At 36.5% G+C, this 16,892-nt stretch overlaps 1 protein-coding gene across 1 annotated transcript; it reads right to left on the bottom strand.

Moving 5' to 3' along the window:
- Positions 1 to 627: 627 nt before the first annotated feature.
- On the bottom strand, positions 628 to 8,735 carry LOC145053372 (isoleucine--tRNA ligase, cytoplasmic-like). Its single transcript, XM_079001413.1, has 27 exons — positions 8,073 to 8,735; positions 7,855 to 7,920; positions 7,631 to 7,774; positions 7,360 to 7,550; positions 7,105 to 7,270; positions 6,907 to 7,020; positions 6,720 to 6,817; positions 6,526 to 6,604; positions 6,055 to 6,213; positions 5,853 to 5,942; positions 5,628 to 5,761; positions 5,354 to 5,513; positions 5,182 to 5,265; positions 4,867 to 5,079; positions 4,654 to 4,779; positions 4,400 to 4,537; positions 4,031 to 4,134; positions 3,869 to 3,932; positions 3,498 to 3,586; positions 2,755 to 2,896; positions 2,516 to 2,579; positions 2,338 to 2,405; positions 1,828 to 1,950; positions 1,653 to 1,718; positions 1,258 to 1,369; positions 1,054 to 1,145; positions 628 to 969 (listed from the first exon to the last, which is right to left on the bottom strand). The coding sequence occupies exons 1-27, from the start codon at positions 8,604 to 8,606 to the stop codon at positions 859 to 861; spliced, it is 3,531 nt and encodes a 1,176-aa protein (XP_078857539.1). The 5' UTR covers positions 8,607 to 8,735; the 3' UTR covers positions 628 to 858.
- Positions 8,736 to 16,892: the final 8,157 nt, after the last annotated feature.

The raw sequence follows: 16,892 nt of genomic DNA, 5'->3' as shown, positions 1-16,892 counted from the left end.
AATCGAAATAACCTAACAAGACAAAACTCCAACACAAAACCAAATCTCCTCCTTTTTCGGGTATAGATGTTAGAGGATCTTACAAAAAGTTTTGGATATCCATCCACATAGCAAAACTTGTGACAATGAACAAACACATACAAAGCATTAATCGCCATTAACTTATCAAATATATGGCATACAATGTCTATATTGTGCTTGATGTCTTAGGATGCCTTGTAAAAAACTAAAAATAACCCTAATTAACTAAACACACATAATCAACCAACTATGACATACTTTAAGAAAGTAAAAACATGAAATAAAGGCCATTCACAAAATGCTCTTACTTTGCAAAACATCGCATGGATAGAAGTAGATTAAACTACATGTTTGGTTAAGTAGGCATACAACCACATCCTAGAATGTGTAGAATAGGCAGAATTCAAAAAATGAAAAAATAATTATCATCAGGATCAGATCCTACTTTTATTCTCAACATCAAAACAATATTTTTTAGATTTCCCCTTTCTTGAAGGTGAAGCAAAATTTAGCATATAAACATACGCAACTCTACACTAAGAACACATTTGAAATAAACATCAGATACATAATAATCAATTATATGACTACTGGTACTGGTTTAGGTTTACCCAAAAAGGAAATGCTTTGTATGAAAAATTGTGTATAAAACTAAAAAAATTAACACCATCTTACTAAAAATACAATGAACAAAATCACTCACAAAAACGGACCAATCAACACTAACTGTCTATATAATAAAGTCTATCTTCCTTGTTCCATTTTCTTCATTAAAAAAAAAAAACAACATTTTTAATTGACAAACCTCTTAATCATTTGTAGTAATTAATAGTTATTTCAAGAATTGTTGTTGGTGGTTTGGGAGTAATAATCCCCAACTGTTAAGAACATGTGTTCTCCCAACACCACATCAACAGCAGGCTGATTTTCAATGCAATCCACTTTAATCTGTAAACACAATTAAAACTGAATAATTGCTTTTGAATTTGATAAAAATTAAATAAAATAATTTGTTTTTGAAGACAAACGTACCTGGTTAATTCCGACTAGAAATTCTGTTTTGAGATTAAAGTGGTCCCTGGACAACAAGTATACCTTCAATGCCTCTGCATATTTCGCATTCCCTATTCACAACAAAAGTAACTTGTTAAATGGTTTCAAAATCATATTTAAATACTTATATATAATAATAATATATTAGTTTGTTAAGAAATTCTTTAAAAAAAAAAAGGTAACCTGAATATAAATCAATAATTGCTTTATTGTTAAATGCTAAAGCTGGTCTTGAGAGTGTGATCTGAAAGTTGCAATTTGAAATGTTGTGATACGTCTCCTCAGCAATCATTACCTGCAAATTTACTATTACCATTAGAAGACAAAAAAAGGAATATTCCTTTTTTTGTTTAACTTTTATAGAGCTTCAATAACAACCTTTTCCTATTTTTTACAAATTATAATATAACATCACAAGAAACAAATATTTATTAAATAATGCTATGATATGCTACATTTTTTTAGAAAAACTTGAAACATAAAAAAATTTGAATTCAATATACATAATACTTTAATATCAAATTAATTTATAATAAAGCATCACAAGCAATCGATAATACATATATGTGAAATCTTACAGCATGCTCTGGAGTGAGGGTAGAGTCTAGTAAAGGAGAACCTATCGCCTCTTTGATGTATGCTTCCTGCATAAAAGGAAAATAAAAAACCATAAACAACAACAATTAATTTTATCCGAAACAATACAATACTGATGTGTAATATAATAATAATAATACTTTTAATAAAATTGACCTGAGATTTTAAAATTTGGGCAGTTACTGATTTGTCTTCATCCAAGGACTTGAAGTAGACCTCCACAATGTCGGTGGGCTCAAGTGCTGATTTCTTACGTAATTTTTGGATACGGTTAACCACCTGTAAAAAAAATCAAAATCACCAAACAAATAATTTATAAATGCATAGTTATTTACCATATGACTTAAATACCCTTACTTGGGCATGTAAACAGAGTTCGAATTAAGAGTAAAAATAGAAAAAGACAACATGCTTTCACTATTTTATTCATTAATTTGACTACTTAAACCATTATAATATTTTTTTTTTTAAAAAAGGACAACCAGGAAGAATTGGCTTCTTAAGGGTCAAAAGTATAAAACGGTTTAATGACTACAGAAACATAGTTAAGAGGCCAAAAGAGTTAAAAAAAAAAATTGGTATATAACAATTTTCAATATTAGAGGCCTTTAAAAAGCAAAGTGTTGTACTTGTAATTTTAATTTGTAGCAGAATAATTAATAATACCTCACGTGCAAAACCAGCTTCGAACAAGGAGTCATCAGGGCGTAAGTCCAATATTACCAACACATCACCTGATTAAAAGTTATAAATAATAATATTAATTTGTTACTTAAATAAAAAAACAATTATTTATTTAAAAATATAATTTCAAAAAAAAAAAAAAGGTGTCGAGCTTCCTCACCATCACCAGATGCATCCATTTGGTCTTCGCTCACTCCATCGGGTCGTTTAAAGCCACGCACAATCTACAAGGCCAAGATTCCATTTTAAAAATGGTGAATTGAAATACAATTAAATATATAATTATAGCAATGTCTTTTTACCAATATCACAATATGCGCAATAATGTACTTTCTTATTTTTTTACCTATAACAAGTTAACAACCACCTACTTACATTTATATACCCTTAATAGTTTACCTTGATATCAGAGAGTTTTAAGCAATGAGTAGCAATAGTAATTTCTCCTGATTTTTCAAAAGCTAAAATTTCTTCCTGTGACATTGCTTTCACTGCTTCAGCAACTACTCGCATTGACTTCCCCAGTCTTTTTCCCAAAACACTACAAAATTAAATACCAACATCAAGCACCTATCTAAAACTAAAAGGTAAGGATAAAATATGTATAATGAACATGTAAAGATAATTAGATACACACTAAAATGCAAAAAAAAACTAGTTCTATCATACTGTTGTTTTTACTTAATGTGTCTATATTATTAGTCCACACACTGGGTAGCCATTTATTACCTCTTCATTATCATCAACTTGACTTTACTTTTTGAAGCAAAATACATAAAGAAAGAGAAAAAAGTATGTTCACCATTTTATCAATTAAGCCACTTAACTAAGTTTTGTAGTGTTAAAATTAAACCATTACGCTTTCTTGACTTTTTAGGAAGACATTTTCCCCAGTTACTCGGTTTTGTAAAACAATCAATAGTTAAGTGGCTTCATTGATAAAATACTGAAAGTATTCTGTGCTTTTTTGTATTTCGCTCTTTTTAAAAAGGTCAAAAAGATATATTTGTAAGTGGCTAAACCAATAAGATGGTAAAAGTATGTTGTGCTTTCAAGAAGAAAAATAGAACAAGAAAAAGAGATTCCTACAAAACTATTAAAAAAAGAAAATAAATAAATAATAGAAAGGTTTATAAAAGTACCTGAAATCAGGTTCAGCGCGTAAAGAAGCATACAACAAAGGATCATTGCAGGGAACAACAGATTTAACATTCAGCTCCTCTAACACATACTGTCATTATCATATGCAAATTCAACCAATTAATCACATTAACAAAAAATGGCAAATCCATATGTGAAAAGGGAAATTTCAAGAAAACAAAATTTTTCAAGTGTAAAATGAAAGGTTAATTCCCAATTTGTCATCCAGGGAACAATTCTGAAACTTGGTTACTCTAGTTAATGACATTATCCCTCTAGTGTTTTAACATTGGAGAAAAACTGAAACTTGGCTACTATTTAATAAATCTGTTTCAATAAAACATGCCACATCAACAAAAATTACAATACCAACCTCTTTCAGTTTCCCAGCAATGTCATTAAGAAACTCGGCATCTGGGTGTACAACAATCATCTCCCTGAAAACCAGGTCATAATTCGGTCTCAGTTATAAAGAAAAGGGCAATAATGTAAATTGTCATAAAAGAAAGGTGTGAAGAAAAAAAAATGAGTCTACCTAAGTGGAGTCTTGAGAGGTTTATTGTGGCGTTCACGAATATTACGTGCAAGATCGATAATTGTCATCATTCTGTTAACACTTTGTTCAATACGACTTCCCCCCTGAAACATCATTAAATTGTCGAATGTTTTTAGAGTAAGATGCAAGAAAAAGCAATGCACTTTTCCTTTATTTTTGTTTATTATAGCATGAATCTGTTTTCATTTCTTCCTATACTTTGAAAAAAGTAGACTGTTATAATAAGGTAGAATTTTCAAACTTCAAAGTACAATGGCTTATCAAGAAAAAGTTTAAAAGTACAATGTTGTAATAAAATGATTTGAAAGTAAGAATGTAAGCTGCTATCATAAGCAAAAAAAAAAGTACCTTTCCTTCTACTTGAGGGAAACTGCAAAAGTGAATGCTTTCCTCTGATCCATTTGATACTTTTCGCAAGTTACGATAAAGAACTTCAGTGAAGAAGGGTGTGAATGGAGCCATTGCTTTACAAGAAGTTAAAAGCACCTAAAAATAATGAAAATATAAACTAATTATGAAATCCAATTGAAAACAAAAAAGAAAGAACGTTAAATCAAAACCATTTAAAAACTAAAAAAAGAATGTTAAAATGAAAAGCATACATGGTAAAGAGTTGAAAGTGCAATTCTGCAGTCTTCTTCTCCAGTGCGACCTTTAAGTCTCTTACGATTAAATCTTACATATATATTGGTCAAATTGTCAATGAACTTCAACAGATAAGGAACCACCTGCAAATGTAGTATCATATAAGTATTTACATATTTATATGTAAGAATATGTGTGTATATAAAGACTAAAGAGAAATGGAAACTTACAGTATAGAGTCGATATGCATCCATTTCTTGTCTGACAAAATGAACAAGGCTTTGAGTGGCTGAGTTGATCCATTGATCAAGAACATTAGCTGAGTTGAGAAGAATGGCTGGATCATGAGGAACTAATGGTGGAAGCCCCTCAACTTCAAGTCTTTTTGCATTTTGGACAAGGAATCTATACGCATTGTACCATGGTAAAAATACATCTTTCACCTGCATACAAATAATCAATCAGCTTTCCAATTAGCAAAATCACAAAAAAAAAAAAAAAAAAAAAAAAAAAAAGAAGGTGAAAGTTTAAGAGAGTCTACTCACAACACCATAGACTCCATCCTTTTTGAAGCGTAAAGGTTCTGCACGCACTACTGGAGAATTTATAATGTATAATCGTAGTGCATCCTGTTAAACAATAAAAAAATTAAAATGTCAAATAATCTCTGTATATATGAATATATGTTATTCAACTAGTCCCAATTGGAGAACTTACAGCTCCATAATCATCAATGACTTCCATAGGAGAAGGATAGTTCTTCAATCTTTTACTCATCTTTTTACCATCTTCAGCCAAAACAAGGCCATTGCAGATGAGATTCCTAAATGCAGGTTTCTCAAATAATGCAGTTGACAACACCATCAAAGTGTAAAACCTGCCATTTTTTGTTTCAAACATAAAGAGACATGAATGGATGCATTTGTTACAGGTTTCTGAAATTATATCAAAATGAAAGTAGATGAAAGAAGAGAAGAGAAGAGAAACAAACCATCCACGAGTTTGATCTAAACCCTCTGCAACAAAATGTCCAGGGAAATTCTTTTGAAAGAATTCTTCATTTTCAAATGGGTAGTGGATATATGCATATGGCATTGACCCACTTTCAAACCAACAATCAAATACCTGAAATCATGCAACAAATAATATTAATTCATCAATCAAGAGAATAATATTGCTCTTTATTCTGAGAATTACATATGATTCATTTTCTTACATCTTCTACACGATGAAGCACACCAAACTTTTCACCACGTGGGCTAGGAATTGTGATGTGATCAATTTTGTGGCGATGTAAATCAGTAACCTGTGAGAAGGAGAAAGAGTAATCAGAAAGTTTATATTTTTAACATCTTTAAACAAGAAAGGAATGTATATTCCAATTATATATATACGTTCCAATACAGATGTGCACTTACTTTCACCCCTGAACGTTTTTCAAGTTCTTCAACTGAACCAATAACTTGAATATCTACACCATCTTCACTGATCCAAATAGGAAGAGGAGTACCCCAAAATCTACTTCTACTAATGGCCCAATCTCTTGCATTTTCAAGCCAATTATGAAATCTTTTTTCCTGCATTATTGGATGGAATGGAATAACAAATGAACATAATGGACTTATGGAATAAGCAAGGTAATGGAATCAGTCGTTACATTCCATGATTCCATGATCATGTTTGGTTGGAATATAGAAATGAAATGGATGTTCATATGAATTATTTATTATCATATATCTAAATCTAATGAGTTTTTTTATTACAAAAACACTGCCTTTAACCACATTAGAACACATTATATATATATATATATATATATATATATATATATATATATATATATTTTGCTCTTTCCGAAAAAATCAACTGAAAATAGACAAGTGACATACCTTCACAAAAGCAGGAACCCATTTTGTTTTCTCATTGTTCTCTAGCAATTGATCTTTCAACTTCTCTACTGCTACAAACCTTGACCAAGAAACAAGAATAAACTAATTATCATACCACTTTATCCCACTAAAGATAATAAAGATGAGAAGGGCATTCACGTCTTTTGCACAAGAGATAAGGAAAAATAGGGTACCAGCTGGGAACTGCTCTGTAGATAAGAGGGGTATCAGATCTCCAACAAAATGGATATGAATGTGTAAAGCTTCCAGTCTTGACCAACCTGCCCTTGTCCTGTGCACCATCCATAACAAAAAAGAATCATTGTTTATTTTACGCATTTGCCCCTGTGTTATAATCATATAACATTCAACTATTCTTGCCTTCACTGCTTGAATGATATCTTTATCTGCTTCTTTGACATATCGACCAATGAAATCAGTAATTCTTTCTGTAAAGCAGCCATCATCATCAACTGCCATAACTAGATTTTCTCCCTGGTTAAAGAACAAGTAAGATCTTGTTATTTAAAAAATTATATTTAAAAGAAACAATGCATATGTAATTAACATACTTCAGACCTTATTAATGATTTGATTTTCCAAACAAACACGATAATCATCTTCACCAAATGCTGGAGCACAGTGAACAATTCCAGTTCCACTATCTGAAGTTACATAATCATCCGCAACAACTCTGAATGCCACATCTGAGAATTCTTTGAAATAATCAAATAATGGCACATACCTGCAACAAAATGGATTATTCAAGATTTAAACAAAACTACATTGAGTATGGTAATCTTTAGTAATAAGGATGAGGACAAACACACTCACTTTTTACCCACAAGTGAAGATCCTGGAAATTTATCCAACACTTCATAAGCCACCACAGAGCTTTTAGTTTTTCCCTTGGACTTGTCATCCACAGCTCCATTAGGTGTTCCTTTCTTTGCCTTTTCTACTGGAAGCTCAGATAATCGAGATTCAGCAACTACATAGATTTTTCCATTCGATTTGCTCTTCACCTGGTTGTATTTAGATTCAACATCAACTATTCATTTAACTTCATAAATCAAATAAAACTTCACACTTTCTGATGACTAACCTTGACATATACAAGATTAGAGTTGACACAAAGTGCAAGATTACTAGGCAGTGTCCATGGTGTGGTTGTCCATGCAACAAATGCCGCACCTTCTTGATCATCAATGATTGGAAATGTCACCATTATTTCAGGATCAGGCACTTCCTGCTCAAGAGATTAAAGGTGATGCAAAAGAGTTTAGAATGGTTTAAATGGAAAACAAGGGGTAAAAAATCAATTCAAACCTTGTAGTTTGAATTAGCCTCGAAATTTGACAATGGAGTCTTGCAGCCTGTACTGTAGGGCATGACCTGTTAAATGAACAGCAACGCCACAACACGGTATTACACATTTTGTAGAGCAAATGGAGTATCGAATTGACAATGTTCAGTTTACCAAATTCAGAATTGAAGGAAGTTATTTGCAAGTAAAATAAACAAAACAAATCTGATGAAGAACTGACCTTAAACCCTCTGTAAACAAGGTTTTTCTTAAATAACTGAGAAAACACCCACCAAACACTCTCCATGAAATTCAAATCCATCGTTTTGTAATCATTCTTAAAATCAATCCACCTCCCCGTCCTCGTAATTACCTTCTCCCATTCCCCAACGTACCGAGTAACAATACTCCTACATTCCTCATTGTAATTACCAATCCCCATCTTAATCACATCCTCTCTGGTCTTAATCCCTAGCTTGACGTCAATCTCATGCTCCACCGGCAACCCATGGCAGTCCCAACCGAACCGCCGTGTGACGTGGTGGCCAGTCATGGTCTGGTACCGGGTGACGATGTCCTTGATTGTTCCAGCAAGGATGTGACCGTAGTGAGGTAAACCAGTGGCAAACGGAGGTCCATCGTAGAAGATGTATTCCGGTAGGTCTTTGGTTTTTTCAAGCTGCGTTTCAAATGCTTTGACTTCAGTCCACCATTCTAAGATCTTCTCTTCTTGTTTTGGGAACGAGAAATCTTTGCCTTCGGATACATCATCCATTGCTAGCGAATTGCGATCGAAACCCTACCAAAGAGAAAAATGAGGGGAAATGTAAAGGGTAGAAGGCAACAGAGAGGGATGAACTATGAAGAAGTTTGCGTGGTATGCTAAGGGTTTTGGTTCCAGGGTACAGGATGTAGTAACTTGACTTTATACCAAAATTACCCTTGAGGCGAAACTCCATCAATCACATAAAAAAGACAAAACTACAAATTTGGTCCTTGTGGTTTGCAAAAACCTTTGGATAGGGTCCAAAAAGTTTCCGGCTTGCACCAAAGGTCCAAAAATCAAGGTTTTTCATTGTTTTTGGTCCAAAAAAACTTGAAAAGTCGATTTTACCATTTTTAATTTCTTTTTTCTATTTTCTTTATTGTTTTTGGTATTTAAATAATTAAAAAAAATAAAAAATAAAATCTTACCCAACACTCACACTCACTCTCTCTCTCTCTCTCTCTCTCTCTCTCTCTCTCTCTCTCTCTCTCTCTCTCTCTCTCTCTCTCTCTCTCTCTCTCTCTCTCCTTTTGTCTCAAAGAATTTCACCGTTTTGCCCTCTTCCTTGAAATGGGTATAAGCAAAAAAAGGAACTGATTTCATCAGTTTCATCACTGAAAAAGCATTCGACAAATGCCAAAGGGAGAAGAGGAAGACAATCAAAGATGACCACTTGCTGTGGGAAATGACGACGTTAGGGTAAGGAGAACAACATTGATTAACGTTTTTCATGAATCGATTTCATGTAAGTATCAATTGGTTCTTGAAAATCGATTGGTATGAATATGAAAGGCAAGTGCTTACGAGTCATTGCCGATTCAAAGATTTAAAAGGCTGTAGAGAGCAGCGATTTGAGAATCGAGATCGTCGGAATCCAGCGAAGCTTCGATCGTTCTCATCCGGTTGTGAGGTGCGAAGGAAGGAGGGTCAGAGGAGGGAGGTCTTTGATTGAAGAGAAAGAAAGCGAGGGGTGAGGCCAGAAGATGGGTTCGGTGTGGCCAAGAGGCTGCGAAGGGACGGAGGTCTTCGATAGGGCGAGACAAGCAGCAATGGTAATGACTTTGGTTGTTCGATGTCCAACAGGAGGTATGCGAGGGCCTTTTTGCTCCTTAATTCCTTGCTTCATCTTCTTTTTGATTTGGTAGGAACAATGAAAAGGTGAAGGGAGAACGAAGGGGGTTTGTAGCTCCCTTGCTCACCGGGAACGCACAAGAAAACACCTCCGACGGAGGTGCTTCTGCCGAAAATCGGGACAGAAGAAGGAAAGAAACAGGAAGAGTTCCAGTAGTGGGTTCGATTAACAAGATGATGATCAAAGGGAGGGGTATGTCGATGGATTTGTGGAAGATGAATAAGAATAAACCTGGGTTAGGTTAGAGAGAGAGAGAAAAAGAGAGAGAGAGAGAGAGATAGTGAGGGAGTGTTGGGTAAGATTTTATTTTTTATTTTTTTTTAATTATTTAAATACCAAAAACAATAAAGAAAATAGAAAAAAGAAATTAAAAAGGGTAAAATCGACTTTTCAAGTTTTTTTGGACCAAAAACAATGAAAAACCTTGATTTTGGACCTTCGGTGCAAGCCGGAAACTTTTTGGACCCCATCCAAAGGTTTTTGCAAACCACAAGGACCAAATTTGTAGTTTTGTCCATAAAAAACGTCGAATTTGGTATTTTAAAAAAAATAATAATAAAATAAATAAATAAATAAATAAATAGAGGAGTAAATGTTAGAGTAAATTACACAAATTGTCCTCGTTAAAATTCGCTTAGACTAAATTACACGAATCGTCCTCGTATTAAAATTTGCGTTTAGTTTTTATTTTCAAAAATTAACTTTGATCTTCTTTATATTATTGTTTTTTCACTTGAGTTGTCCCTATGGACATAAAATGACTATTTTACCCTTAATAGTTTTTTAAAAATTTTCTTTTATTTACTTTATTATTTTTTTATTAAAAAAATAAAAAAAAATCTTCACCAAACACACCTTAATGCACCCCTTCCGCCTCCCCTTTTCCCAGATCCATTATACTAATTCGTCTCCTTCTTTTCCATCTTTTTCTTGGAGCTGCTGAATTTAGATCACTAGAGCCGCCATCGTCGGAGTAAGAAGGAAGAACAGATCCGTTCAGAACCCAGGTCCACCTCTATCTCTTTGAAATCCGACGAATCTGAGGTACGAGATAGAACTGACAAAAATCGAACTAATCCGAACTCAATCCAAAATTAGCGGGTTGGTTGAGATTTCAACCCATTTAAATTAAATGGGTCGACCCGCTTAACCAATTTAATTGAATAAGTTGAGTTGGGTAAAAATTATCAAATTGTTTTCAATCCACCAACTCATTTAATTTTAATATATATTTAATTTGATAATTATTTGAATATTATCATGTACTGGTCAAAATATCAATTTATAAATTATAATTGTGACATCTTGGAATTCAGGGCATAGACTATGAACGACGAAACTACCGTAAATCTGTTTGTAATTTAACTCATTCAGTTTTAGTGCATCTAAAGTAAAATAAATGAGTTTAATTCAAATAATATGTAACACCCTGTTCTGAAAATGTTTGTTTATGGATTTTAGAGGCCCAGGCTAGGGGCATTTCGGTCTTTTATGTGTCTTGAAGTTTTTATTCGAGAGGTTTGGGGTCGGGGTGTGTTACTAGAAGCGTAAGGCTTCTCGCCACCTTTTCATGTATATAAAGTTCGTCAAAAATGGACTTGGAACGAAGGAGTTATAGCACTTTGAAGTTATTGGTAATATTGGTCCTTAATGGAGAAAGATGGCAAGAAAGGACCATGCATGCAAGGTGGCCAGCGCAAGAGTACGCCTAGCGTAAGGCTGGGTTACGCACAGCGTATAAGGTCATAAGGTCGTGGGTGTTTTTGGCGTACGCCCATCGTACGTCCAGTGTCCAAAAACCCTAGCTTTTAGAGTGAGCCACTATATAAAGAACATAATGGCTCAAACCCTAGCCTCCTTATCTGTCTCCCAACCTTAGAGAAACCCTAGAACGCCTCATCTCCTCATCCTTGGGTGATTTTGACTTCAAGAAGCTCATTTTGGTGGTGTAAGATTGGAAGAAGAAAAGAGGAAGTTGGCAAGGAAGAACTTGGGAAGTTGGAGCTTATAGATCTTGAATAACATCATCATTTGGAACTCTTTGGAGGTATAAAGTTCATAACTTTACTTAAGAATGCTTAGATCTAGTGTAGTGTGGTTTTGGAGTTATTTTGGTCCCAAGAATGGACCTTTGTGATGAAATCTCGTTTGTGAGCTTAGGGTTGCCACCCTCAGAGCTAAAAGGGTCCCTTAAGCATTAAAGTCTCCATCTTGGATGACTTAATGGGTTCATGCATGAAATCTAGCCCTCTTTATGGAAGAGGAATATCATTTTTGGGAGTTTGGGCTTGCTTGGGCCAAGTTAAGTCACCAAGTCAGTGACTTTATGGATTAAGACATGGAAAAGGACTTGGATATGTGTTTGTAGCTCATGGAGTAGAGTATTAAGCACTTAATGGGAAAGTGACTTAATAGGGGGAGTACGTTGAGCGTATATGCAGGTACGCCCAGCGTACACACCCTTAGCTAGTACGCTTAGCGTACGTGAATGTACTCCCCGCGTACTTTGTCAGTTTGGGCTTCGTGATTTTGGGCCTCAGATTGGGCCATGCTTTGGAATTTGGACCTTAGTGGGCCAGCAAAAGTCAGATGAGGTGGGCCAAGAAGATGTTTGGGCTTAGGGTAAGGCCCATTAGAGGGATTGAGCCCAATTTAGCAAATTGGGCCATTAGTTGGCCACTAGTGGGCTTGGGAAGCTCACCTACTGTTGGGCCTTTTCATTATGGTTTGGGCCTTAGTTATGGACCAAGTTGGCCTATGTGACATCTCCAAATTCACGGCCAGAATAGACCGATTTGTTTATGCTTTGTTTTATAAAATCAGAGTAATCCTTTGATTTAAAAGAGTTGCGGAATTTGTTCCCAAAACAAAATATGATAAAATTTATCAAAACATTTCTCAAAGAGAATGCATTTTCATTAAATAATAAAACCTCGGGATGTCATGTTTAGATACAGACCAAAAGCATAAACAGTACAATTCGACCTTACAATAGTTATTTACAGCTACTGGTCTATTATCCAAAATCTCTCGTCAAGTCCACCAACTTATACTCTTGTGCCATTGCCTGTAATGCAAAGAAAACTGAGTGGGTCAGGCTTGGGAGCCTGGTGAGCATATAGGGTTTTCGACCCACAATAATATAATTATTATATTCAATCATCAATCAATCAATTAATCCAAATTATCCATCCCCATTATCTCCTTTATTTCTTAAGGATTTACCCTAAGAATCAATTATCCTTTATTTATTTATTCCTAAGGATTGACCTAAGGAATTGACACAAAGTCCACCACTGCCAAGGTCCTCAAATTACAATCGGTAAACACCTAGTTCTAACACTCCTAGTGAACACTTAATTCAAAACATTTGGTGAATACTTAGTTCTAAAACACTTAGTGAACATACTCAGTTCAACAACACCAAGTGAACACATCTAGTTCAAAAATACTTAATGAACACACTGAGTTCAAAAATACCAATTGAACACATAGAGTTCAAAAATACCTAATGAACACGTTGAGTTCAAACACCAAGTGAACACATAGAGTTCAAAAATACCTAACGAACACATAGAGTTCAAAAATACCTAACGAACACATAGAGTTAAAATACACCAAGTGAACACATAGAGTTCAAAATACCTAATGAACACGTTGAGTTCAAAAACACTTATTATTTCGTCTCACATCAACTAATTCATCTACCCATGTTCTACCCAACATATTTGTAGATGCAAACACATATACAGTTTAAATATTTTAAAACATGTATAAAACATTAATTCAACATCCATCTCAAGTAAACAACCAATGTATAAACACATAGCACGTACTTCATAGCAAATACTTCATATCTATGTGTTAGAAGAAAATAACTACACACTCACTTGATAAGACGATGCGCGGATAGCACTACGGCTCTAAAAATAATAACCTTCGATGAAACTGGGATATCTTCCAAAAACTGGGCTTCTCGCGGGCAGAGCTCCAGCTCGGAAACTCTTTTCTTCTTGTGATCTTCAGGGCTTCGGGACTTGCTTCGGGTGTCGGGAATGATATCGGGGCTTCGGGGTATAACTTGCACGTAAAACGAGAGAATAAGAAGTGAGAGGAAAGAAATGAGCAACAAAACTCGGCAACCCTTGAGTTCTATTTATAGGGGTTGATCCCTGCGATTACGTTGGGCGTAACTTCAAAGTACGTTGGGCGTACTCCCTCTACAAGCAGTACGCTGGGCGTACTGGCTCGTCGATATGTATGCTGGGCGTACTAAGTGGATCAGACTGGATGCGTCACTGCTTACGGACCCGTAGCACTCTAGTAGTGGAGTAGGGCGACGTGGCCCAACCCTGACCATGAACCATGAGTACGTTGGGCGTACTCCCATTTCTCAAACTTCAAAAATTCGTATCTTTCGCGTAAGAGCTCCGTTTTTGAAGTTCTTTATATCCACGCATAGGTGAGACTATGCTCTACAACTTCATTTAGATTCCGTCGGCTAAATTTGACTTTATTTTTATTATATTATTTTTAGTAGGCCAAGACAGGAAAACTCCGTTAGAAATTCATAACTTCTTCATCTAACGTCCGTTTTCGTCTGTCTTTTTACCGTTGGACTACTATCGACGAGATCTTCTATTCTCGTTTAGATTGTTTCGGCTAGAAATCACTCGATCTCATATTCGAACTTTAGGCTGCATATTGCTAAGTCGAAACTTCGAAAAATCATAACTTCCTCATACGAAGTCAGATTTCGACGTTCTTTCTATGCACACTCACGGTTTAACGTATTCTACAATTTTTGTTTAGATCACTAAGGCTAACTGTAACACCGTGAATTTCAAAATAATTTTTCGCATAATATAAAAACATTTTCATTTAATTTTCATAAAAACATCAATGTTTTAAGACTCCAATCCATATCATACAAAAATCCCAAGATCACATATCATAAAAATCCCATGCGTGTGTACAGATCAAGTCGGCGCCTTTTCACGGTCATCACTAGTACCTGAAACAAACAACACTAACACTGTAAGCACAAAGCTTAGTGAGGTCCCCAAAATACCATACATAACACATATTAGCCACTCGAGGCTATAACTCTGTGGGTCCGTAGACCCTACTCTGTGAACCCACTAGTTCTAACTCTGGGAACCTTCCGGTTCCAACTCTATAAACATGCACAGCATAAATCACATAGAAATAATGCAGTACAACACATAACATACATATAGCATACAAATACTCTGTCACATAACTCTGATTACCTACTCAAGGTAAAGTATAGTGAGAAAACTCACCTCGCGTATCTCGATAACTCGCAAATCCTGGAAATCACTCGCGCTCGATCCTCCGAGCTATAATCCTCCTATAACACAATATATCTCTAATTAACACTTTCTCAACTAAGGTTGACTACCCCTATCAAGTCAACACTGGTCAACTCTGGTCAACGGTCAACGGTTAACTCTGACCGGACTCGGCGAGTGCACTAGAGCGACTCGGCAAGTCTATACGTGTTCACTGACTCCCTAGGATCCTCTTTTGACATGTCGAGTACTTCCCTGACTCGACGAGTTCCACCTGGCATGAATCGCGGGGCCACCACGACTCAACTCGCCGAGTCTCAAGAACAACTCGGCGAATTCCAGCTCGACTCAGTCCACCTGTCAACCCTCTCTAACTCTCCCTGACTCACTGAGTCAACCCTTAACTCGGCAAGACCACTCGCTGGGTGGTTAAGGACAATCTTCATGCTACTCGCTGAGTCTGTTCTTCGGACTCGGCGAGTCCATGCCATGCATCAAATCAATCTCGCTTCTGAGGTCAGATCCGCTCCAACAACTCATAGATCTAGCGCTCCCAAGCACATTCATCATGTAAAGTTACCATCTTGGCTGCCATGCAACGCCTACAAGGCTTCTTTTGATGAAATGACATCTAAAATGGTACCCTAAGTCCCCAACTCAAAAGGAAAGGCATAAAGCAGGACATTTGGGACTCTCTGGACCCACTAAGTTCCATATCTAGGTACCATTTCCCCAAGGGACCTCTCACACTCCAAATTCAAGGCAAACAAGGCATGAAGAAACCCTAGATTTGGCCATATCAACAAAAACACGAGAATAAGCTCTGAATGTTACCTCAAGTAGCTTCCTCTATCGAAATGGAAGTAGATCCAAGCTCCCCAACTCTCCTAGCTTGACCTTCCTCTTCCTTTCTTGCAAACACACACGAAATTGGTGAATAATGGCCTCTTATCTCACTCACAAGAACTCTCAGCTGCTCTGGTGCTCTCAAGGTCGAAGGTAGCCGCAATGAAGGGCCATAAGGTCCTTTAAATAGGGCTCAGGACCGGGAAATTAGGGTTTCATTAAACAGCACGGACTCGCCGAGTCCAGGCGCGAACCCGCGTCCAAAACCCCGATCCTACTCGGCAAGTTTGAGCTCCAACTCGCCGAGTCCCCTCACAAAACACCAAAGATAAATGAATAAATAATACCTGGGAATCCGGGCTGTTACAATTCTCCCCCACTAGAACTAGACTTCGCCCTCGAAGTCTCGCTCTGCAAATAACTCCGGATACTGCTCACGCATCTCACGCTCTGGCTCCCAGGTCATCGCGGACCCCTTCCAATGCTGCCACTAAACCAAAACCAGGGGTACCTCCTTGTTCCTCAATACCTTGATTTTCCGATCTCTGATGGCCACTGGTCTCTCAGCATAATTCAGGCTTGCATCCACCTGAATATCCTCTAATGGAACCACTGCCGACTCATCGGCTATACACTTCCTCAGCTACGACACATGAAAAGTGTCGTGAATCTGCCCCAACTCTACTGGCAAATCCAAACGATAGGCTACCCGGCCTACCCTCGCGATCACTCGGAAAGGACCAATATATTGGGGCCCCAACTTGCCCCTTTTCCTGAATCGAATCACTCCTTTCCAAGGAGAGACCTTCCGGAGTACAAGGTCGCCGACCTGGAACTCAAGCTCGGACCGACGTCTGTCTGCATAACTCTTATGTCGGCTCTGAGCGGTCAACAACCTCTATCTAACCTGCTGGGTCTGCTCTGTCGTCTGAAGCACGATCTCTGTACTGCCCATTACCCGCTGTCCAACCTCTCCCCAACAAATGGGGGTCCGACACCTCC

Source organism: Lactuca serriola, chromosome 5, assembly GCF_051521515.1.
Source record: "Lactuca serriola cultivar US96UC23 chromosome 5, Lser_US96UC23_V15, whole genome shotgun sequence".
NCBI classification, from domain to species: domain Eukaryota; kingdom Viridiplantae; phylum Streptophyta; class Magnoliopsida; order Asterales; family Asteraceae; genus Lactuca; species Lactuca serriola.
Note: the sequence above shows the minus strand (reverse complement) of the source record. Positions and strands in the feature narration are given on the sequence as shown.